The 26,503-nt window shown below is 38.1% G+C and overlaps 1 protein-coding gene across 1 annotated transcript in view; it reads right to left on the minus strand.

Moving 5' to 3' along the window:
• Positions 1-810: 810 nt before the first annotated feature.
• LRRTM4 (leucine rich repeat transmembrane neuronal 4) overlaps positions 811-26,503 on the minus strand; it is a 580,476-nt gene continuing 554,783 nt past the window's right edge. Inside the window, exon 2 of the mRNA XM_070765623.1 lies at positions 811-1,420. Within this exon, the coding sequence (XP_070621724.1) occupies positions 1,199-1,420 (222 nt within the window). The 3' untranslated portion in view covers positions 811-1,198. The remainder of the gene's footprint in view (positions 1,421-26,503) is intronic.

Genomic DNA, 26,503 nt, shown 5'->3' on the forward strand with positions numbered 1-26,503 from the left:
TTAGTTTAGGTGTGGTATCTCTACCACAAAATAATATGTTTATTTTCCCCCATCATTTTTGTTCTTTTATTGATAAAAACTACACAAAAGCTAACTGATCAGAATTAATTAAAAATAAATCAAACAATGTTACACATCCTTCCATGATTCCTTTACTTTTCCCTTTTAAATCACATTTTTTTTTCAAATTTCACCAAAGCACCCTTTTTGTCAGCCTATCTTAATAATTTTTAATAGGTAGGGTATATAATGCATCTCTCTATTACCAAAGTCCTCCCTTTCCCTTACATTTAGAAGTTCCACGTTCAAGTGTGAGCTCATATTGTATCATTAATCATCCCCCACTTTTTTAAGGAGCCCCAAACATAACAGAAGTGTCAACAATGAATCACAATGAAGATAAGAAAAAAAAATCAAGGAAAAAATCACCCCCCCTCATCAAAAATGTACAGCATGTGTTTTAAATGTACATGCACCCCAAGTTTTGTCAGTTATGCATCTTGGTTCTTTTACAGAATCGTCAGTGTCCGTTTGGTTCGATAAATGCCTTTGACACCATATTTGGAATTGGAATTTATAAGACAGATCTTGCATTCTTAGGAAATGAAGAAGTGAGAAAAATTGATTTGGTATGTTCCAATTTGAAAGGAGGGGAAATGTTAAAGGAAACCTCTAAGACTAATAAACAATTATAAAGAAATAATACTTCATTCTGTATTTGGCAGGCCCTCCCTCCCTCCCCACTGCACCCCAAAGTGGCATCTGTGGTTCTTTCCCCTAAGAACCGTGCAATGTAGAAAAATCAAATATACAAACACAACTTTTAATCCATCCCTTTATCTTGCTAGAGTGAAATCTAACTTCTTTTTTTTTCATATAAGAACTCAACAATCTTTTTGTTTGTTTATTTACACCGAGAAGTTCGTCCAACAGTTTAAAACCAAAAGACATTTTGGAATTCACCAATCTGTACTGCCAGGTCACCAGATTGAATTTCCACAGTGTTCTTTGAGACATCTGCCATTTTGTTCTCTTTTTGTGGTTTTGGGTTGCGAACATTTTTTCCCCCCACTGGAACAGTTCAAAATGTCTTTGTGCGCCTTTGACCTCTTGAATCGAAGGGCCGTTTTTCCCTGCAGAGGGCAAAACAAGAACCCTCCCAAACATTATTCTTCATTTTCATTCGTAAGGTTTTCCATCAGTTTGGTATTCTCTCAATGTAAATAGCTGGTGCAGCAGAGCGGGCAATGGTAGCGATGAAGCTGTGATCTCGACTCAGCTCCAAATTGGTGGTTTCAGCCGGGTCTCGGGAGATAGTATCATATCCCTTATTTACATGGAGAGGCTTATGAGCTTGGCAGTATCCAATCACTGGTTGGTCGTAGCCGTAATAGGGCAAAGTCTTCATATGATGAGGGACCTGGGAAGACACAAATTAGCATAATTTTAGAAGAAAGTACATATTAAAAGTACATATCTGGATCAGGACCAGTGTTCCCTCTAATTTTTTTTGGGGTGGGCGGAAAAGTATAGTGTCTGAGCGGCAGTCCCTTTGGGACTGGGCAGCACAGAAATAATAAATAAATGAATGAATGAATGAATGAATGAATGAACGAACGAACGAACGAACAAACAAACAAACAAACAAACAAACAAACAAACAAACAAACAAAAAACCCACCCTGTTTTGCCTCAGAGAATTTCAAAATAAAATACTGTACTGTGTGTCTATAACAGTGAGCTCATAATAGGGCAACTCTATCAATATCAAAATGCCACTTAAATAGTTGAGCTAGTTTCAAACTAGATTTTTATTTTCTTTCTCTCTTCCTTACTCCCATTCTTTTTCTTTCTCTTTTCCTTCCTCTCTTTTTTTCTATCTGTTTCTCTCTCTTCCTCTCTTCCTCTCTCTCTCCTTCCCTCTCACTCTTTCCCTCTCGGCTTCTGGGCAGGTTTGGAAAACTCTGAGTTGATGATGATTTTTAAGTGAGCGATTGCTCACTGCTCAGCTTAGAGGGAACTATGATCAGGACTCACTGCTCACAGTCACTCATGCCCTCATGCCTCGACTTCTGTAATGCTCTCTACATGGGGCTACCTTTGAAGAATGTTTGGAAACTTCAGATCGTGCAGAATGCAGCTGCGAGAGCAATCATGGGCTTCCCTAGGTATGCCCATGTTACTCCAACACTCCGCAGTCTGCACTGGTTGCCGATCAATTTCCGGTCACAATTCAAAGTGTTGGTTATGACCTATAAAGCCCTTCATGGCATTGGACCAGAATATCTCCGGGACCGCCTTCTACCGCACAAATCCCAGCGACCGGTTAGGTCCCACAGAGTGGGCCTTCTCCGGGTCCCGTCGACTAAACAATGTCGGCTGGTGGGACCCAGGGGAAGAGCCTTCTCTGTGGTGGCTCCGACCCTCTGGAACCAGCTCCCCGCAGAGATTAGGATTGCCCCCACCCTCCTTGCCTTTCGGAAACTCCTTAAAACCCACCTCTGCCGTCAGGCATGGGGGAATTGAAACATCTCCCCCTTGCCCATGTAGTTTCTGTGTATGATTCGACTGTGTGCTTGTTTTTTATATATTGGGGTTTCTTTTGGATTTTTAAACCTAAAACTGTAATTTAGATTGCTAAATATTAGATTTGTTACTATGTATTGTTTTTTACCATTGTTGTGAGCCGCCTCGAATCTACGGAGAGGGGCGGCATGTAAATCCAATAAATCTAATCTAATCTAACCTAATCTAAATCTTGACATCAAAAAGATAGTGCAGGTTACAAAATGACAAGTGCTTTGAAGAGTACTTTGAATTATTAAAGGAAAATCCTTTGTTTACCTTGGTGAAAGTTCACTAAGCAATTGTTTTTATAGCTGTTCAAGTCAAGCATTGGTTGAATTAGCTGTATGGATTGTTCTTCTAGTCTTGGAATCTGAATATTTAATTTTGCTCTGGAGAACCATAGGGGCACTACAAGTATATTGTTATTAATAAAAACCTGCTGAAGAACAGATTTAGGAATGAATACTATTTAATAACAGAATAGCATAAAGAAAACAGTGTGTTTTTCAGATGTATGGGAACATAGGATTCAAATGAAGCGAAAAAGTTTGGCATGAAACTAGCTTCTATAATTAGAGATATTTTCATGGGTCTAAAGATCATATCCATCTATCCATTCATTTTATATCCCCAACCATCCTTTCTCCTGGACTGATTAAAAAAATGATAAAGCTTCCTGTGCAGTTGGCATTTAGTTCGCCATTTTAAAATTTTATTTAGCAGTTGAGCTAAATAAACCTCGAGGCTCGATTACTGTAATGCTCTCTACATGGGGCTACCTTTGAAAAGTGTTCAGAAACTTCAGGTCGTGCAGAATGCAGCTGCGAGTGCAATCATGGGCTTTCCCAAATATGCCCACTCCGCAGTCTGCATTGGTTGCCGATCAGTTTCCGGTCACAATTCAAAGTGTTGGTTATGACATATAAAGCCCTTCATGGCACCGAACCAGACTATCTCAGGGACCGCCTTCTGCTGCATGAATCCCAGCAACCAGTTAGGTCCCACAGAGTGGGTCTTCTCCAGGTCCCGTCAACTAAACAATGTCGCTTGGTGGGACCCAGGGGAAGAGCCTTCTCTGTGGCAGCCCCGACCCTCTGGAACCAACTCCCCCCAGAGATTAGAATTGCTCCCACTCTCCTTGCCTTTTGTAAGCTTCTTAAAACCCACCTCTGCCACATGGGGGAATTGAGATACTCTTTACAATTTTATGCATGATATGTCTGTATGTATGATTGGTTTTACAATAGAGGATTTAACTGTTTACTGTATATTGGATTGTCATATGCTGTTTACTACTGTTGTTAGCCGCCCCGAGTCTACGGAGAGGGGCGGCATACAAATCCAATCCAATCCAATCCAATCCAATCAAAATGAACACATGTCTATAAGCAGCTAATCATTTTCAGAGAGGGATAGAGAATTATCATTAAGTAAACACTTAAGTTCCAAACTATCCCTTATCCCCTGAGTGATAATGGTTTTCATCAAAATTCCATTTGCAGATTGCAAGAATTAGTAAACCAGGGCTGTCAAAAGAAGTTAAATTTCAAGATGGCAGTCAAAACAATATGACTGAAGCTCCATTGTTTTAAAGAAAGGGGCAGAGCTTTCATTGAATAGTTGCAGCTGACATTTTGATCTTTCGGGTGTTTCCTGTGGATGTCTACAGAGAGGGGCAGCATGCAAATCTAATAAATAATAACAAGTCTGCATTGGTTGCCAATCGGTTACCGGTCACAATTCAAAGTGTTGGTTATGTTCTATAAAGCCCTTCATGGCATCAGACCAGAATATCTCCGGGACCGCCTTCTGCCACACGAATCCCAGCGACCGATTAGGTCCCACAGAGTTGGCCTTCTCCGGGTCCCGTCGACTAAACAATGTCGTCTGGCGGGACCCAGGGGAAGAGCCTTCTCTGTGGCGGCCTCGACACTCTGGAACCAACTGCCCCCGGATATCAGAGTTTCCCCCACCCTGCTTGCCTTTCGTAAGCTCCTCAAAACCCACCCCTGTTGTCAGGCATGGGGGAATTGAAATTTTCCCTTCCCCCTAGGCTTATAGAATTTATACATTGTATGTTTGTATGTGTGATTGGTTCTTTAAATTGGGGTTTTTAAGATTATTTTTAATATTAGATTTGTTCACATTGTCTTTTTATTGTTGTTAGCCTCCCCGAGTCTGCGGAGAGGGGCGGCATACAAATCTGATAAACAAATAAACAAACAAATAAACAAATAAACAAATAAACAAATAAACAAACAAACAAACAAACAAACAAACAAACAAACAAACAAACAAACAAATAAATAAATAAATAAATAAATAAATAAATAAATGTAATGTCCCTGCTTAGTATAAACTGGTGGATGTTGTGTTTAGTTCAGAAATTGAGCCACAACCACCACTTTCCACTACTGAGAAACAAAACTCAGCAATATAGCAGACATTAACCAGATACGCATAGTATATTGTGGCTTTGTTTTTTGCTCCAAATTGGAGATAAAAGCTTCTGAATCATAACATTAAATCTAAATGTATTTTGAATTGCTGTTGCCCCATTAAATTGCATTTCCAGTATTTTTTTCAACTTCTCTTCCAAAGTTTTTTTTAAACCCTGTTTGTTTTTCAATGAAAACAAAGTGAAGACTTTCAATATAGGGGTTTTATTATTTATTTGTTTGGACTTATATGCCACCCAACTCCCGAAGGACTCTGGGTGGCTCACAGCCAAATACAAATAAAATATAATATAAAACTTCCTAAAATCAGTTCAAAACCAACAGTCAAGCAGTTAAAACAGTTAAGAGAAACCATGCATGTCTCTTGTGGTTGGATCCCGATGGTATCCCATCTGATCAGTGACTCCAAGCCTGCCAGAAAAGCCAGGTCTTTTATGACGCCCCGTAGGGTGGGGGTAGTCGAGATCTCAGGAGGTAGCTGGTTCCAAAGAGCTGGAGCAGCCACAGAGAAGGCCCTCCCTCGTGGGTCCACCAGCCAACTTTATTTAGCTAATGGAACCTGGAGAAGACTGGCCCTATGGGCCTTTATTGGTCGCTGGGAGGTAGGCGGTAGGAGACGGTCTCGAAGGTTTTAAGAAAGAAAGAGGAATGTTTGTCAGGGAAACAAACCTCAGGCTCCATTATGCATTATAAATGATTCAGAGGATGTTTGTGAAAATTAGCAAAACACAAGGTGCAATCTGAAGTAGCACCAAATTTATTTTGTTTACAGAACTTATATAGTCTACCCGCCTGCTTTCCCAGGCAGGCCAGACAGAAATACAACCAGATGAGCTATTTCTACTTGATTGTAAGGCTGTATTATCAAAATCTTAATAGCCTGAAAATAGGAGGGAGGTGCCTTTTCTTCATTTGTCTGACTATTCCTTAGGCAGCATTCTCTCCACCTCCCATTGCCATCACCCAAGATAATTTCAATACGCCATCTCACACAAGCAACTCTGAGTCAAATTTACAGGATGCGCTGCCCTGCTTTTCATACACCCATATCCCCAAATGGCTAGAGTTCTACAAATGTTTATTCGCCCATCCACCCAAACAGATTCCCACCCATTGCACAGATACATATTTCAAGCTCACTACAGCAAATCGCTGGATAACTGAGTCCAATGGGCACACACAAAGTCCAGTCAAGGAGTCAATCAGGCCAGGACACACGGCACAAGTACACCAGGCACAGAACTGGGCATATTTTCACCGACGATGTAAAACTTTTCAACACCACGGACAATACATCTACTCTCCATAAAGACCTCGACTTTGTCTCAGATTGGTCTAACAGCTGGCAACTTCAAATATCAACCAGCAAATGTTCTACCCTCCACATCGGCAAAAAGAATCCGAACCTCATATATAAACTGAATAAACAAAATCTCACAGCCAGCCCACACTCAGTAAAAGACCTTGGAATACTAATATCAAATGATCTAAGTGCCAAAGTCCACTGCAACAATATCGCCAAAAAGGCTTCTAGAGTTGTTAAACTGATCCTACGCGGCTTCTGCCCTGGCAATCTCACAGTATTCACCAGAGCCTACAAAACTTTTGCCAGACCCATCCTTGAATACAGTTCATCTGTCTGGAACCCATACCACATCTCGGACATCAACACCCTTGAAAATGTCCAAAGATACTTCACCAGAAGAGCCCTTCACTCCTCCACTCGAAACAGAATGCCCTACGAAAGCAGATTATCAATCCTAGGTCTAGAATGCTTAGAACTACGTCGCCTAAAACATGATCTAAATATTGCCCACAAGATCATATGCTGCAACGTTCTACCTGTCAATGACTACTTCAGCTTCAACCGCAACAACACAAGAGCATGCAACTGATTCAAACTTAATATAAACTGCTCCAAACTTGACTGTAAAAAATATGACTTTAACAACTGAGTTGTCGAAGCGCAGAACTCATTACCTGACTCAGTAGTGTCAACCCCTAACCCCCAACATTTTTCCCTTAGACTATCCACGATTGACCTCTCCAGGTTCCTTAGAGGTCAGTAAGGGGCGTGCATAAGTGCACCAGTGTGCCTTCCGTCCCCTGTCCAATTGTCGCTCCTTATCTCATTTATCTTTTCTTCCTTTCAAATATGTTCACCTATACTTTTATATCTTTTCTTCTATTCTTTTCTTTATTTATATTATTATATGTCTATTCTCTTCAATGTGTATTATGTATTGGACAAAATAAATAAATAAATAATAAATAAATAAATAACCAGTGGAACAACCTACCAGTGGACGTTGTGAACTCCAATACTCTGGACATTTTTAAGAGGAAATTGCACTGCCATTTGGCTGGGATGCTATAGGGTTCCTGCTTAGGCAGGGGGTTGGACTTGATGACCTGCATGGTCCCTTCCAACTCTAACAATAAATAAAAAAAATAAAAATAAAATAAAATAAACTCACATCTGGAGAGGGGTGGGGTGGGGCAAACCATGATTAAAAAAACAACTGTTCCAACATAATGCCTTAGATAACTATTAACTACCCTTAGTAACTGCATCCTGATCGAAATGCCAGCTCCAAATGCCAGATTAATGTCACTATTGACTAATCACAAGTTGTTTAGGATTTTAGCTGAAAGACTGAAAATAATTTTGTAAGAATTTCGTTGTGACGATCAATATGGGGTTTTACCTAAAAGATAAAGGTAAAAGGTAAAGGATAATGTTAGAACTGTGTTTGATAGTTTGGAATATTTGGAACTACATAATGAAAAATAAGCTACATTGCTCTTTTTAGATGCAGAGAAGGCTTTTGACAGAGAGGGCTTTTGAGTTAGACTTTTTTGATTGAGATTTGGACAGTATGAATTTTGAGGAGAACTTTAGAAAATGAATAGGATGGATCGAAACTTCACAGGAAGTAGAAATAATTGTTAATTGAGATTTGACAAACATTGTGAGACACAGAAAAGAACAGCTCAGGATGCTCACCCTTTGTTTCTTTTAGTTCTTGAAATACAGAGGATAGAGGAGAAGATTATGTGCAGGAATATTAAAAAGAGACATGTAACGTAAGAGTTGTAGATGATAAATGGTGTATTGGCAGGTTTTAAGTTGAATAAACAGAAGACAAAGATGGTAATAAAAATATAACAGTTCAAGATCAAAGAGAACTGAGGAATAAAATGGTTCTATTATTGAGAAGGTGGTTAAATATTTATTTATTTTTATTTTATTTATTGGATTTGTATGCCGCCCCTCTCCGTGGACTCGGGGCGGCTAACAACAGTGATAAAAAACAGCATGTGACAATCCAATACTAAAACAAGTAAAAACCCTTATTATAAAAGCAATCATACATACAAACATACCATGCATAAGTTGTAGAAGCATAGGTGGAAAGAATATCTCAGTTCCCCCATGCCTGGCGGCAGAGGTGGGTTTTAAGGAGCTTACGAAAGGCAAGGAGGGTGGGGGCTATTCTAATCTCTGGGGGGAGTTGGTTCCAGAGGGCCGGGGCTGCCACAGAGAAGGCTCTTCCCCTGGGTCCCGCCAAACGACATTGTTTAGTTGACGGGACCCGGAGAAGGCCCACTCTGTGGGACCTAACTGGTCGCTGGGATTAGTGCGGCAGAAGGCGGTCCAGGATATTTGAGTATTACTAAGACATATATGAATGTTATTTGAAAACAATGATACTAATACTGTACATGGAATGAAGTTTAAAAAGTTGTGTTAAGGTAGAAGAAATTATAACTGTCATGTTGGGGTGGCATTTAATTTTGTTGTACAAGATGCAATGAAAATAAAGTAACCTAAACTAAATTGACTCTGTAAATGGACCATTTAAACAATGGCAGAAGGATATATCTAAATGTATGTGGCAGGGGGGAACAAAAGTGAAATATAAAATATTAGTAGATATAAAGGAAAGAGTGATATGAATCTACTTGATTTGTAAGCAAAAAATTTCTAAGAAACAGATCTTGCAATTTGCTACAAAATACATAGAGATGCTTCCCCAATTCAAGGAGCTAATACAATGATTATATAAATAAATATTAATAGTGTATAACCTCTTCTTCTAGAAGCATGGGGTGAAATATTGTTCCACCTCTTTAATTTACCCTCTATTAAGAATCTTGGGGTTTCTCTTCCAAATGCCATGTTTCTCCATGACAACGATTCTTCATAGGTAGATATTGTGCTGTTTTCCCAGATAGATATTAAATCTAATTTCAGGTGAAGCTCTTAACCTTACGGACTATTACTTAGAGAGGTAACAATCAATAAGTCCATTAGTTTGGAATGAAGAGATATAATTACTGCAGCCTTCAGGGAACTTGTTGAATGCAGTAGTTATATCAAGAATGATGCATCCTTTTTGAAGGATGCTCTTAATCATAAAGATAACATCATCATTACTCTCTAAATTTTTATTCTTTGGAAAGAAACAAATCAAATTTGGTAACAAATTGATCATTCACTGAATGATTAGTGCATCTTAATGGCTTAACCCTTGGACAGGAGGATTTCAGTGTGCCTAAACTTAGTTCCATAAAAACTTATTCAATGAGAATTTAAACTTCTCTATCAGTCCTAATCACCTTTTTCTATCCAACAAACTGTAACTCAAGTAGAATCTTAGTTCACTAAGGAGACAACATAATATTGTGAACATGTAGACTGTTGGCAATCCAAGTGGAGATATTCTTAGCACAAACGGTTCTAGCTAATAGTAGGGTATTTGTACAATATGCAATCTAGCGGATGTGTAGTAAACCTCTTGCTTTCTTTCTTGCTTGCTTGCTTATTTATTTGTCTGTCTGTCTGTCTGTCTGTCTGTCTGTCTGTCTGTCTGCCTGCCTGCCTGCCTGCCTGCCTGCCTGCCTGCCTGCCTGCCTGCCTGCCTATCTATCTATCTATCTATCTATCTATCTATCTATCTATCTATCTATCTATCTATCTATCTATCTATCTATCTATTTATTGTTAGAGTTGAAAAGGACCATGCAGGTCATCAAGTCCAACCCCCTGCCTGAGCAGGAAACCCTATAGCACCCCAGCCAGATGGCAGTCCAATCTCCTCTTGAAAGTGTCCAGAGTTGGGGAGTTCACAACCTCCGCAGGCAGGCTGTTCCACTGGTTGATCGCTCTGACCATCAGGAAGTTCTTCCTTATTTCCAGGTTGAATCTCTCCTTGGTCAGCTTCCAGCCATTGTTCCTCGTCTGGCCCTCTGGTGCTCTGGAGAATAGAGTGGTCCCCTCCTCTCTGTGGCAACCCCTCATATACCTATATACAGCTATCATGTCCCCTCTGCCCCTCCTTTTCTCTAGGCTATCCATGCCCAGTTCCCGCAATCTTTCTTCGTAAGTCTTGGTTTCAAGTCTCCTAATCATTTTGGTTGCTCTTTTCTGCACCTTCTCCAGAGTTTCAATGTCTGTTTTGAGGTGTGGTGACCAGAACTGGATGCAGTACTCCAGATGTGGTCTGACCAGGGTGTAATAGAGTGGTATTAATACTTCCCTGGTCTTGGAGTGTATCCCCCTGTTGATGCAGTTTAGGATAGTGTTGGCTTTTTTGGCCGCTGCTGCACATTGCTGGCTCATGTTTAGTTGATTATCCACCAAGACTCCAAGATCTCTTTCGCAGTCACTACTGCTAAGCGGGGTTTCTCCCAGGCTGTATGTGTGTCTAGGTTTTTTTTTACCAAGGTGAAGGACTTTGCTCTTGTTGACGTTGAACATCATGTTGTTAGTGTGGGCCCATAGTGTTAATCTGTCTAGATCTTTCTGTATTTTGAGCCTGTCCTCTAGGGTGTTGGCTACCCCTGCCAGCTTGGTGTCGTCTACCAATTTGATTAGTTCCGTTTCTACTCCCACATCCAGATCATTAATGAAAATATTGAAGAATACAGGGCCCAGGACGGAACCCTGTGGTATCCCACTGCCTACCTTCTTCCAAGTAGATTTGGAACCATTGAGGACAACTCGTTGTGTACGGTTGGACAGCCAACTGTTTATCCATCTGCATGTGTTGTAACCTACCCCATTTTTTTCTAATTTGTGGATTAGGAGATTGTGGTCAACTTTATCAAAAGCTTTGTTGAAGTCCAAGTATATGAAGTCTACTGCATTGTGTTGGTCCACTGATTTGGTTATGGTGTTGAAAAATGATATGAGGTTGGTTTGGCATGATTTGTTTCTGACAAACCCATGCTGGCTGTTGGATATTTATACATGGTATGCTTGTGTGTGTATGTTAGTATAGGGGTTTTTAAAACTTTTAATATTTTAATTAATTGGATTATGTATTGGATTGTTTTGTTTTGTTTTTCACTTGTTGTGAGCCACCCTGAGTCTTCGGAGAGGGGCGGCATACAAATCCAAATAATAAATAAATAAATAAATAAATAAATAAATAAATAAATAAATAAATAAATAAATAAATAAATAAATAAATAAATAAATAAATAAATAAATAAATAAATAAATAAATAAATAAATAAATAAATAAATAAATAAATAAAATGTTGTTTGTTTCTAGGTAGTGGCAAAGTTGTTTTTTAATTATTTTCTCCAGTATTTTTCCAGGTATAGAAGTCAGACTGATTGGTCTGTAGTTGCCTGGATCAGTCTTTTTACCTTTTTTGTGGATGGGGACTATGTCAGCTCGTTTCCAGTCTTCTGGAAGGTCTCCAGTGGTCCCGGAGTTTTGATAGATGAGGAGAAGTGGTTCCACGATGGTGTCTGCCAGTTCTTTTAGGACTCTGGGGTGAAGTCCGTCTGGCCCTGGTGATTTGTACTCGTTGACCTCCCTTAAGTAGTCCCTTATTGTGTTTTTGCCTATGTTGAGTTCAGTTCTGGGGATATTAGTTGCAGACTTGCAGGTTGGTTGGTAGGTGGTCTTGTTTTGTGTGAACACTGATGCAAAGAAGGTGTTGAGCAGCTGTGCTTTGTCTCTGTTGTCTGTGATTTCATCACCATCTTCCTTTTTTAGCGTAGTGATTGTTTCCTTGATTTTCTTATTGTTTATGTGCTGGAAGAAACTTTTTTTGTTGTCTTTGACTTTTGTTGCAAGGTATTGTTCGTGTTGGGCCTTTGCTGTTTTTATATTTTGTTTGCAGGTTTTGGCTGTTTGCTGATATTCCACTTTGGTTATGAGTCCTTCCTTCCTTTTTTGTATTTGGCTCTTTTTTCAATAATAAAAACAATTTATAACAAATCTAATATTTAAAATATCTAAAAAAAAACTTATTTAAAAAGCAAGACATACACACAAACATACCATGCATAAACTATATAGGCCTGGTGGAGATGTCTCAATTCCCCCATGCCTGATGGCAGAGGTGGGTTTTGAGGAGTTTACGAAAGGCAAAGAGGGTGGGGGCAATCCTCATCTCCGGGGGGAGTTGGTTCCAGAGGGTCGGGGCCACCAAAGAGAAGGCTCTTCCCCTCTTAACTAAAGTCATTTTCCTATAGTTTTGGAGCTGGTACCTGTTTATCACTATTTATATGCATGTTGTGAAAATATCAGTGTTTCTGCTGAGGCGGGATAGGGGGAGAAGACTTGGATTGCTTACAAAAGAAGTCAAATTATATATTTCAGGGAAGGATGCCAAAGCTGAGAATCCTGTGCTATATTTAAGTTTTCATTTCTTAGTGAAAGGTTATTGTCTTTGTGTGTATATGCATGTGTATGGGTTTTCATTTGATCTAGCATTGTTTGCCTGTTGCAAAAAATAAATCTCTGTTGAATAAGAGATATGACAGACTGTATTCTTATTCATATTATCTGCATTTAGCTTCTTCTAAACAAATTATATGCCCACAATGTGTATCACATCTAACAATATCCAGCTAAATATATGGTTCATTTATTTAATGTGGTGGAACGAATGTAAGACAATTTGAAAATATTTTCTCATGTCACTGGTAAAGAAAAGCAAAAAAAAGAGAAGAATGCACACATTTATCTAAACATTCAGAGCTAGCGTTTCTACAGACACTATAACAGAGCATTATGTTTTCTTTTTGAATTCCTGTTTAATATCAATTCTGAGGATGAAACATTGTAAATCATCGTAAAATATTGCAGTCATATGCACATTTACATAAGAGTCAGTCCTGTTGATCTGAGCAACCATTTATTTTATTTATTTATTTTGTCCAATACACAATGAGGGTTTTAGTGGGTATATGTATGTGTGTATGTATGTATGTATGTATGTATGTATGTATGTATGTATGTGGGTATGTGGGTATATGTATGTATGTATGTATGTATGTATGTATGTATGTATGTATGTGGGTATGAGGCCAAAATAAGGCCGAAATAGATCTATCCTAGTCTCCCTTAATTTTCAAATTCAGCAAAAAAAAAAAAAAATATGTGACACATACATATAGAATTGTCAGCTATCAATAAAAATTAACTGCCTTGGAAATGGCCCTGGGTTGGGCCGAGAGGCAAATAAGGAGCTGTGATGTTCCTTCAATACACTGGGGTGATTCGACACAAAAATATGTAACCCTTCCCTGGTGCAGAGCTGAAGGGATTGGATGCTGTAGCCTAGAGGATAATTCTCTGCTTTACAAGGCAAAGGTTGCAGGTTCAAGTCCCAGTGAGTATGGCTAGCTGATGAGTCCAAAATAAGGCCGAAATAGATCTATCCTAGTCTCCCTTAATTTTCAAATTCAGCAAAAAAAAAAAGTGACATATATATATACACACACATAGTAAAATACATGATAAAGGTTATAGAGGATATACTCATAGTTAAATATATCTAAGAAAGAATAGAAAATAAGATATAGTAATAGAACATATCAATGAAAGAATAGAAAAAGAGATATAGGAATGGAAGAAAGGTATAGGAGATATAGGAGAGAAATGGGACAGGGGATGGAAGGCACTCTAGTGCACTTGTACTCGCCCCTTACTGACCTCTTAGGAATCTGGATAGGTCAACCATGAATAATCTAAGGGGTGTTGGGGTGGTGTGTGTGGGGGAGGGGTGAGAGATAGAGACTGTATTCAAGGACTTAAGTGGAATGCTATATATTATTTTGTACCATAAAGGTTAACTTCATTAACTGAGGAACTGAGTGGTTAGATTGCCACTTCTGGTATTTGTTAAGAATTTTGGTCTAATTAATTTGGATTAATTAGCTCACGTTAATATCTGAAGTGAAAACTTCTGTAGTGGTTGCTAACTCAATAGTAGAAAACTTACAATTTTGATATTGTATGTTACAAGAGAGAATGATTCAAATGGGGGACAAGTTCAATTTATTTCGTAGAGTTGACAACCTATTCTGGGGCAACTTATGGCAACCTGTAAACTAAGTAACTAACCTGTAAACTGCAAGCTGTATGAATCCCTGTTGGCAAGAGTAAACTAAATGTTCATGGACCAAAGGCATTAGAAAATAAGTAACCTATATTTTTGTGTTAAAGATTACCGTACATTCTCCTTAAATTTTCTCAAAAACTGTGGCATAAACATATTTTTTGGTAGAAAAAATTGATTACAGTATTTCAAAAGTTTGTAATGTTCTTTAAAACCCTGCTGTTCTGTTCGGGTCGTATGTGACCCGAAGCCAAGTTTGAGTCCCTGTAAAAAAATTTCCCTGCATATCTGAAACTTGAAATTTCATGCATGTTCATCATTTCAGGGGTTCTCTCTATGAGAATTTTTTTTGGGGGGTGGGGGGCTTAGTTTTTGCTGGGCAAAAAAAGTTACAAATCTTCTGTTCCCGGGTCACCCTGACCCGGACCGAAAACTCTTCATTTGCAGTGCTTATGTTTGGTCTTTTTGAAAGCTTTTTTCACTTGGAAAGTAGTCTGAACATTTCTGCACACAATGGAATGAAAATTGAACTGAAAAAATTAATCCTTATTGGTTTATTTTGCACATAAATGTGCCTCCCCCCCATTTTTGTGAAATGGTTTTCAAGTTATGGATAGTTTTGCTTGCAAAATGCATTCTATTTTACTGAAGTTGGTGTGGGATTGGTAGCTTGAACATTTCTGAATATAAGAAAAATATAAAGGAACTGAAAAAAATGATTCTTACTGGTTTTTTAACATCAGAAATAAGGCCTCCCCCACCTCCTTGGCTGCTTGCAACCATTCTCACTTTTTATTTTTTTATGCTCCAAATCCGAAATATTCTTTAAAATCTTAGGCATTCATTTACTCAATTTAACAATGCTGATCATCAAAAAAATATTTGTGGGGGTGGGGAAAAAAATTTTTCTGGGCAAAAAAAAAGTCACGTTTAGTCTGTTCGGGTCATATAGACCCGGACCAAAATGATTTTTTTTAGGTACTTGAATTTGGTCTTTTAGAAAACTTTTTCAACTGGAAAACTAGTTTGAACATTTATGAACATAATGATATGAAAATTGAACTGGAAAAATTGAGACTTATATTTCTATTTTGATCAAAAAGCCCCTCCCCCCATCCTTTCTGAATTTCGTGTCAATTTATATTTTTTAAGGCTACAAATCCCTAAGGAATTTCCCCCAAAAAGGTTTGATATACTAAATTGAACATTTCTGAACATAAGAAAAATATAAATGAACTGAAAAAAATGGTTCTTATTGGTTTATTTTTGCCACAAAAGGGCCACCCCCCTCGGCCTTGCTGTGTGCCATTATTGTCACTTGTTATACATATTTGGCTAGAAATATTTGGAATATCCTTTTGAAAATCAACCACATTGTAGCCAGAGAACTAATTTTATGAAAGAAATACATTTTACTAAAAAAAAGTATGTAAGTTTGAAATTAACAGCACATTTTTAATATAAATTGAAATAACTTTATGTGCAAAATAAACCAATATGCATCAATTTTTCCAGTTCAATTTTCATATCATTATGTTCAGAAATGTTCAAGCTACAAATCCCACACCAACTTTAGTAAAATAGAATGCATTTTGATAACAAAACTATCCATAAAGTGAAGACTATTTCACAGAAACAGGGGGGGCATGCATTATATCAGAAAAATAAACCAATAAGATTTACTTTTTTTCATTTCAATTTTCATATCATTGTGTGCAGAAATGTTCAAGCTACCAATCCCACACCAACTTCAGTAAAATAGAATGCATTTTGCAAGCAAAACTATCCATAAATTGAAAAACATTTCACAAAAACGGGGGGGAGGCACATTTATGTGCAAAATAAACCAATAAGGATTAATTTTTTTCAGTTCAATTTTCATTCCATTGTGTGCAGAAATGTTCAAACTTGTTTCCAGGTGAAAAAAGCTTTCAAAAAGACCAAATATAAGTACCTAAAATGATCAATTTGCAGTCCGGGTCAAATAGACTCGGGAACATAAGATTAGGGATTTTTTCTAAACAGAACAGCAGGGTTAAAAAGGTTGAATGGGTGTTCCTATAGATCAGGGGTTTCAAAATGGTGCCCTGTGGGCCAGATGCATCATAGAAACATAGAAACATAGAAGTCTGACGGCAGAAAAAGACCTCGTCGTCCACCTAGTCTGCCCTTATACTATTTCCTGTATTTTATCTTAGGATGGATCTATGTTTATCTCAGGCATATTTAAATTCAGTTACTGTGGATTTATCTACCATGTCTGCTGGAAGTTTGTTCCAAGCATCTACTACTCTTTCAGTAAAATAATATTTTCTCATGTTGCTTTTGATCTTTCCCCCAACTAACTTCAGATTGTGTCCCCTTGTTCTTGTGTTCACTTTCCTATTAAAAACACTTCCCTCCTGAACCTTATTTAACCCTTTAACATATTTAAATGTTTCGATCACGTTCCCCCTTTTCCTTCTGTCCTCCAGACTATACAGATGGAGTTCATTAAGTCTTTCCTGATATGTTTTATGCTTAAGACCTTCCGCCATTCTTGTAGCCAGTCTTTGGACCCGTTCAATTTTATCCATATCTTTTTGTAGGTGAGGTCTCCAGAACTGAACACAGTATTCCAAATGTGGTCTCACCAGCGCTCTATATAGCGGGATCATAATCTCCCTCTTCCTGCTTGTTATACCTCTAGCTATGCAGTCAAGCATCCTACTTGCTTTCCCTACTGCCTGACTGCATCATGCACAGGCCATGCCCACCCCAGTTCCACAAAGGGAAAAACATTGCAAAATGGCACATGATGGCAACATGACACTATCTATCTATCTATCTATCTATCTATCTATCTATCTATCTATCTATCTATCTATCTACCTACCTACCTATCTACCTATCTGGATTTATATGCCACCCCTCTCTGAAGATTCAAGGAGGCTTACAACATATAAAAGAACAATAGAAAACATCCTAAATCCAAATTTAAAATTAACTAATCTAAAAATCCCATCTATAGCATGACATCCATGCTATAGATGAAGAACAAAAATAAACTTGCAGGACAAGATGATACATCAAGTTCATTTTTTTGTTCTCTACCTATGCACTATTTTTCTAAAAGAGAGAGAAAGAGAAAAAAAGAAAAGAAAAGAACCACCTGCTTTTTTTTAGACATTACACAAAGATGGGATTGATCAAAGATAAAGTCTTCTTGTCTTTTCCAGGTAATGTTTCCTTTTCGGAGCTATCTTAACATCTATCTCATGTTCCACAAATATCCTTATCACAATAGGCCACCTGTTTATCAGCTACATAGTTGGTTGAGTGCTGTGTCAAAGTCTGTCTTGCATCTTCTCAGCTCCCTTTGCTTAAAACAAAGAAACCCAAAAACCCTTCAGATTTAAACCCGAATGTTGTGAATACTTGGATATTTCTTTTGAATTTCTCTTGAACATGTTTCTGGGATGATGCCCTGAGTCTTCGGAGAAGGGTGGCATACAAATCTAATAAGTAGTAGTAGTAGTAGTAGTAGTAGTAGTAGTAGTAGTAGTAGTAATAATAATAATAATAATAATAATAATAATAATAATAATAATGAAACAATCGATCACATACTCAGCTGCTGCAAAAAGGTCACACAGACTGACTACAAGTGTAGACATGATGCTGTGGCACAGATGATCCACTGGAACTTGTGCCGGAACTACCATTTACCAGTGGCAAAGAACTGGTGGGATCATAAGCCTGAAAAAGTGGTCGAAAATGAGCAAGCAAAACTACTGTGGGACTTCCGACTTCAGACTGACCGAATTCTACTCTAACAGATAGTCTGGCAAGCCGCTAATTTATCATCAACTTCTGCAGCGGCTTGACAGCATGCCAACCTGTTCAAATATATGAAAATATATGGAAGACTGTGGTGAATAATGGCGTTCATCAATATAAACCACCCAGGATCATCGCATAGCCTTAGCCTTGCAAGTTTAATAGTCCTAAAGCAAGATAGTCCTAAGGGAGAAGAATAAAGCTGCAGGAACTACAGAAAGACCTGAGCATATATATAGCAGGAGGAAAATTAAAATAAAGAAATAAATGTAAGTGAAAACATGCAATGTGCGTTTCAAATATCTATTCTGGCAGTGCAGAAATTGAAACACCATTGTATGTCACCTGGAATTAACAAGCTGACTTCCCAAGCAACTCCCTAATAAATAGGAACTTTCTATTAATGGAATCCATTGATTTTTGATTTCACAATTCCATCTGGTTCTACTTCTGCAGCTTTTCTTTTAAACTCTCTAAATGTATAGTTAATGCAGATTTTTTTTTAAAAAAAAATGTATCTAAATGGATATTTCAAAGCTTATCAAGGACCAGCAAGAGTCTATTTTATCCAATCTTTCTGCCAACGTGGTGCTATGCACAGGTTAAGAAAGGAAATTGCCATTTTTAAGTTTTAAGTAGGATGATAGGTGCATGTGCATGAAATGGGTGAGATACAGACTGGATGCTAAAGAAGTAATATGCTATGCAAAAATGCACTAAGAAGAATAGGATCAGGATCAGTTATTGTAATGAAGGAAAGCTAGACCAGTCTGTGCAAAGAAAATAAAAAGTCATGTTGCTTTTTCAGGGCTAAACTCACTCTCTTCCTCTAATCCAGTGTTTCCCAACCTTGGCAACTTGAAGATATCTGGACTTCAACTCCCAGAATTCCCCAATCAGTTCTATTCACAATTCAGAATTCTTTTCATTCTAGCAAGGCTGTGAAATGAAATAATTTCTGTCTATGGCACTTATGTTCTAAAGGGACATAATTATCTTTGGACCTATATTTCTAAACAATCCTCTATCTGTCTATGACAACTCTGAAATAAGTGGAAAGCTAGATATGGGGCTAATTGCTCTAGGTGGAATATCATTTTCTTTTTTAAAAAAATAAGAAAGTTTACAAGAGAGGGGAATGTAACCCTGAGATGATGAGATAATTCTTCAATTTTTAATATAAATTTATCCAATTTTTACCTACAGAATTTATAGAATGGAAATGACCTTCGTCACCAAAATTCTTACATTTTAAAATTTTGCAATGCATTTTTATTACATTCACGAATGAACCCTAATCATATTATGTTTAGAAATATTCGTAATAGTAAAGTGTTTTTACAAAATGCATTATTGTAAGAAAAAAGTGAGTATATATATTAAAAAAGGGTAAAAGGTCAATTTTTAAAATCGATTCCAAAGTTGGCTAAAATGAGTGGGTGATTAGGCAAAGGAGAAATTAGTTGAAATCAGAATTTACAGGTATACTTGTCTCTAATCAAGTTTTTTACACCTTACTAAAATATCAACAGAAAACTTTCTTTCCAGATTATAGATTAGATTAATTAGATCAGTGTTTCCCAACCTTGGCAACTTGAAGATATAGACTCTCCTTCCAGTGCATTGAGAAGACCATTATGTTGGAAGTGCAGGGAAATACTGTACCAGGTACATACTACCACATCTGGTGGACATGTGAAACCACCCAAAAATATTGGTATAAAATCAAAACTATGCTAGAACAAATTACTTCCCAGATCATCCATGCAAAACCCGAACTATTTTTATTAGGAATCATAAGACAAAACTTTAGTAAAGAAAACAGATATATTATAATTCACATTATTACAGCCGCAAGGATTCTATATGCACAATTTTGGAAACAGGAAAAAAACCCAACCGTTCTATCCCTTTTGAGTAAAATAATGGAATGTGCAGAAATGTCCAAGCTAACAATGGAATTGCAAAACAAGGATGAGACAGATTTCTATAAAGCATGGGACAAATGGTACCATTGGTTTAAAAAAAGAAATGACTTAAAAATTATTCATCAAGAAAAATATCCAACAAAAACAACTTGTAAAACTAGCAATCTACGTCACAATCATAATATCAAATTGAAACGACAAACTGTAAACATCGATTGACACGAACTTTAAATTACAAAGAAACTGAACGAACAAACCCTTAAACCACTGATACGTGTTGGCACTAACAATTACATCAAAAACATATGGATAAAAACTTTAGGGAAATCTACACCACCAATGTGCTTAAACAACAGGCCGCAAAGCATGAAAGCCCCAGCTCTAACGCTGGCCCTCTACACTCTTCTTACTACTCCTCTTTTGCTCCAATTTCCTATCCCCCTTCCCTTTATATCTCTTTCCCTTCTTCCCCAACCCCCTCCCTTTCTTCTTTTCTCCTTCCCCACCTACGTGTACTATATAAGTAAATTATAAATGTTAGAATGTACATTATATATATTCCCTTTGCTTTTCTGTACCCTGTTTTTAATGTATATATTCAATAAAAATATTTTAAAAAAAGAGAGAGAGAAGACCGTTCAGGTAGGTACAACGGTTCTTCTGGGAGTTGAAGTCCAAATATCTTCAAGTTGCCAAGGTTGGGAAACACTGCTCTAATCCACACTTTTATTTATTTATTCTGCACATTCGTTCTCTATTCCCTTGTGAAAACCAATTTCTTCAAAGTCCACAAATATTTTCCCCAAAAGGAGGGAGAGGAAGATAGGTTGAAAGGTATTAGAAGAACACAATACACTGTCCCTTTCAAAGCTGCAAAGTAATGAAACAGAATATGACTATGCTATAAATTGAGGTGTGTGTGTGAAAGAGAGAGAGAGGTGGAGAAGGAGGGAAGAGAACGAATTAACAAGAAAAACAAATACACTTTAATCTCATCTTTGATCTAACTGGCTTCAATGATTCTAAATGCAAAACAATTTCCCGGTACTGCTGTTACCTTTTGCTTGTGATGAATTCCAAGTATAAGTAAAAAGAAAGAAAAGAAGGAAGAAGAATTATACAGGGAAAGCTAACCTGTCCTCTTGCATGTTAAAAGCACAAAGGAATATGTCTGTATCTCAGGTCAACAAAAGATAGCATGTTTGACCAAAACCAAAACCAGTCAGCCATGATCTAAGTAGTCACAGGCAGGTCGAGGGGTCTCCAAACTCGGCCACTTTAAGATTTATGGACTTTTTAAAAAATTGATATATTACTTATACACCCACTAATATATCAATATACCTTGTCGTATCTCCTGATAACTTCTGCTATCCAGGCAGATCCCCCCACCACTCTCCCTTATTTATTTAACATCTTAACTATTTATACCTTTCCCCCCCTAATTATTTTATATAACCTTAATCTTACTCTCATATTTATCCTATCACAAAATACTTTTTTTTACTGTGCTTACTAACATTTATTATTCTTATAGGTATCAATTAACATGGTAAGATAAATGGATTATTAATAGTAATAAGATACAAATACTAACGATCAAAACAGTGATTTTTTGTTATAATGTAAGATATACTTTTTGAAATGTAATATCATATAACAGATACCTCTACCCTTCTTATGTATTCCCTTCTTTCCTCCCCCCCTTATCCCTTGTTATTTAATAAACTTTATTTTTTTAAAAAGACTTATGGACTTCAGTTCCCAGAATTCTGAGAAAACTGGGGACTTCTGGGAATTGAAGTCCACAAGTCTTAAAATTGCTGAGTTTGGAGACCCCTGGGTTAGTCTAATATTCTACAAACTGAGAAGGAGAAAGAAAAAAATAAGCTTTGAGTACCAAAAATCCCTCCCTCTCTTCTCATGCACCCATCCACATTAAATGTGGGATCCATGTATGCCCCATAGGGCAATTCTTGCCTAACTTTGGGTTCCATTTCATTTAACACATCTTGTTGTCTCTTCACCATCAAAGATTGCATCAGCCAGAGCATAGAACAACTTAAAGTGGTAGTGCAAAATTGGATGATGTAGAGAGGGAAAGATCAAAAGCAACATGAGAAAATATTATTTTACTGAAAGAGTAGTAGATCCTTGGAACAAACTTCCAGCAGACGTGGTTGATAAATCCACAGTAACTTAATTTAAACATGCCTGGGATAAACATATATCCATCCTAAGATAAAATATAGAAAATAGTATAAGGGCAGGCTAGATGGACCATGAGGTCTTTTTCTGCCGTCAGTCTTCTATGTTTCTATGTTTCTGGAGTGCTGTAGGGTTTCCTGCCTGGACAATGGGGTTGGACTAGAAGACCTCCAAGGTCCCTTCCAACTCTGTTATTCTATTCTGTTCTGTTCCATTCCGTTCTGTTCCATTCCGTTCCATTCCATTCTACATGACTGACTGAATGTCAATCTGCAATCCCAACTAACCGTGGCTTATACATCAGATCATGCTTAATCAAAACATGTTTTAGCATAATATGTGAGCCAGACACTACATCTCTCTTTATAATTTTGAGGACTTTTCCTATAGGAATCCATCCATCCATTCATACAGCTGTCCACTGTCCATCTCAAGAATATAATCCTGACTTATCATCATGCATTCTGCTGCTTGCTTTCACTCAGAGGTCAAGCCCTCTTTTGAATGAGCATCTTCAGCAACCTATTCTTATTTTCTGTGATATGCATGTCAGGGTTGGACTTGGCTCATCTCCATATAAATAAGAATTATGTGCCTTGGCCATCTGTATGATGGGTGAGAAGCCTAAACCTGTTTTAAAGATAATTTTACTGAACATTCCTTACACTGGATGCCTATCATCTCCTTTCCCAATAATTCAGTTTAAATGTGAGAAAGAGAGAGAGAGAGAGACAAAGAGAGAGAGAGAGACAAAGAGAGAGAGAGAGAGACAGAGAGAGAGAGAGACCTTGTGATATACACAGTAAACTAGTGAACAGAGTCAGTCTGAATTATTTGTGCTTGTCAAAAATCAGCAAAAATGTTCATAAAACCATCCTCATATTGAGGTGCATAATAATCCTGTGAAACAATTTAATCACTAATTGGAATGACCTAGTCCACATAATGTAGAAGGATATGCAGAAATAGCCTGTGGCCGCCTGCATTCAACTTTGTACAAAGCTCAAATCATTAAGATAATTTGATTTCCTCAGATTTGCTATTAGTTTTCATGAACTCATCACTAGACCTATTTACTCACCCAGTGTTTAAATTTCTCCTTTTTAAGTAGCTAGAAAAATCAAAATCCTGTTCTATCTAGTTCTTTCAGTCTTCTAACATATGTGGATATGAAGAAAAAAATGAACACATTTTGTAAAAGGCAAAGGATTTGCATGATGCGAAGAGTGTAAAATTGACTTGCAACACCTTGGTATTCCTCCCAAATAAAATTTTAAACTTTTTAAAATTTAAATATGAATATAATCTAAAATTGCCATAGCCTGGAAAGAGACAAAGTGGTCAATCAATAAGTAAGGATAGTTTGTCTCCAAGCAGAGACTGGGTGGCATTTTGTCACCAATCTTCACAAACCTAAAGGTCTTTATAGAAGCTATGAAGTTCCTGTAGGTCACACCTAGATGCTTTTCCCCCCCCTGGCTCTGAGACCCCAATGTTGTGTGTACTCCCTTGCAGCGTGGGGAGTTTTCAGATTCGGGTGATGATGAGTGGGATTTAGAGATCATAAATCTCCCTGGTCTACCAACAGTTAGCAATGTTAGTGAAGACCATGGAGCTAATGACATAGATGTGAGTTCGAGTGACTCAAATGGGGGGATACCCCGGATGGAGGGATGCTCATTTCAGAAGGTTTCGGAAACGCTGGGGAGAAAGAGGGAGGAGATATTAGAGAGTAATTAATTAATGAATTACTTCACATCTGGGTGTAAAACGGAAGAGACGCTGAGTTTGTTCAATCTTGCAAAATAAGAATGGCTGCGTCCCGAACTTGCTCCGAACTGTAAGCTATCATGTGTGATTTATTACTTGTTGATTACTCCTGGCTAGCCCTAATTAGCCATACATTTTAGAATGACTTGTGGAATGTCTTTTATGTTACTGCCAAGCTTATCTACTTAGTTGCTGAGATAAAAATGATGAGAGAACTGCGTGCAGAGTTGAAGTGTTACAGGAGGAATTAAAGTGGAGATGTTTTATAATGAGATGCATTGAGAATTCCTTTATTCCAAGTATTATATGAATCAGGCTGAAACCAGAACACCTAGAAAGTGAGCTCCTAACTTAGCAGTCTATAGGAGAAGAGCAGGCAGAGTTAAATATATCATCAGCCCAGAGTTCGCAAGGAGTTGAGTGGCAATTAAATTAAATTAAATTAAATTAAATTAAATTAAATTCCTCAAGAGAACCAAGTCCAGCCTCCTGATCCTTGAATTCCGTTGATCCTTATCTAGCTCCAATTTACTGTTGAATTTTAGTTGACTAGGTTTTGAATAACTCTGTCAGAGTGTGACTATTTTGAGACAACCCAGGAGCAAAATACAGTAACCAGAGGTTTGTCTTTCAAATAGAGGTTTATCTACAAGGGATATATACATACACATACTATTCTGTCTGGGTTCCCCCAGATGTCAACACCAACTAAAAAGAGTAGCCAGACACGCTAGTAAAAAGCAAAGTCATTTTATATCTTTGAAAACAAACACAGATAACAAAAACTGTTCTTACAAACTGGAATGCTATGAAGCTTCACAGAAGAGTCACGACGGCCAGACAATACAACAGGCTTCTTGCTGGCACACACACCACTGTAGATAATAAAACCCATGCCTCCCCATAGTTTTCAGCCTTCGAGGCCACAAGCCAGAATCAGAGACGCCAAGGATCGAAGCAAGGTCACAGGACTCCCAAAAGATAACTCCCCACAATACAGGAAGGGCGGACCTGCCTTTTCAACCTTTCTGAGGAGAACCACACCCAAACCCAGCTTTTGCCTATTAGGGATGGAAATACCTGGCTAATTGTCCCCTTCTTTGTGCTGCCCTTCTCTGCCTCATATCTATGATGGCTTGTGCGTTCTCATCTAATGACTCCAGGCTACTCGCTGGGGAGAGCTCCCCACCGGGGGTCTCAGGCTGTTCTCCCTCCTCCTCGTCCTGACATTCCTCTTCCCCGTCTGCCTGGTCCTCCTCCTCCTCCTGTTCCTCATCCTCCCCCTCTGAGCATGGAGCCGGCAGAGTTCCAGCCATTCCCTGAGGAGCCTCAGACTGAATCACAACAACATACTAGGCAAAGTCAGGCAATCAATCATCAACTGCAGCACAGAAGTACACATGGAGAAAGAGATATGCCCCAACAAGGCCTCTCTTATAATACAGTTTTTAAAAGTGGTAACAAGTCAAATGACCCTGCTGGCTCATTCTTATTGCATCATCATTTCAGTATTACAGCCTTACAGCAGCTGTTCAGCTATTAAATCATTAACTTAACAAAAAACCTTCTATACTGCACCCTTACAACTGGTCCTGCTTCTTTACACCAGACATCGATGTGGCTGATTAAAGTTAACACTAAATTGGGATTAGATAAGAGTCAACAGAATTCAAGGGAGAAACATAGAAGATTGACGGCAGAAAAAGACCTCATGGTCCATCTAGTCTGCCTGTATACTATTTCCTGTATTTCATCTTAGGATGGATATATGTTTATCCCAGACATGTTTAAATTCAATTACTGTGGATTTACCAACCACGTCTACTGGAAGCTCTCTACATGGGGCTACCTTTGAAAAGTGTTCGGAAACTTCAGATCGTGCAGAATGCAGCTGCGAGAGCAGTCATGGGCTTACCTAGGTATGCCCATGTTTCACCATCACTCCACAGTCTGCATTGGTTGCCGATCAGTTTCCGGTCACAATTCAAAGTGTTGGTTATGACCTTTAAAGCCCTTCATGGCATTGGACCAGAATATCTCCGAGACCGCCTCCTGCCGCACGAATCCCAGCGACCGATCAGATCCCACAGAGTGGGCCTTCTCCGGGTCCCGTCAACTAAACAATGTTGAAGAGGGAAGAGCCTTCTCTGTGGCGGCACCGGCCCTCTGGGACCAACTCCCCCCGGAGATCAGAACTGCCCCTACTCTTCCTGCCTTCCGTAAACTCCTTAAAACCCACCTTTGCCGTCAGGCATGGGGGAACTGAGACATCTTCCCCTGGGCATGTTTAATTTATATATGGTATGCTTGTGTGTATGTCTGTTAGTATATGGGGTCTTTTAAATCTTTTAATTTTAAATTTGTTAGATTATTTATGATTTG

This window comes from Erythrolamprus reginae, chromosome 12 (genome assembly GCF_031021105.1).
Source record: "Erythrolamprus reginae isolate rEryReg1 chromosome 12, rEryReg1.hap1, whole genome shotgun sequence".
In the NCBI taxonomy this organism is placed as follows: domain Eukaryota; kingdom Metazoa; phylum Chordata; class Lepidosauria; order Squamata; family Dipsadidae; genus Erythrolamprus; species Erythrolamprus reginae.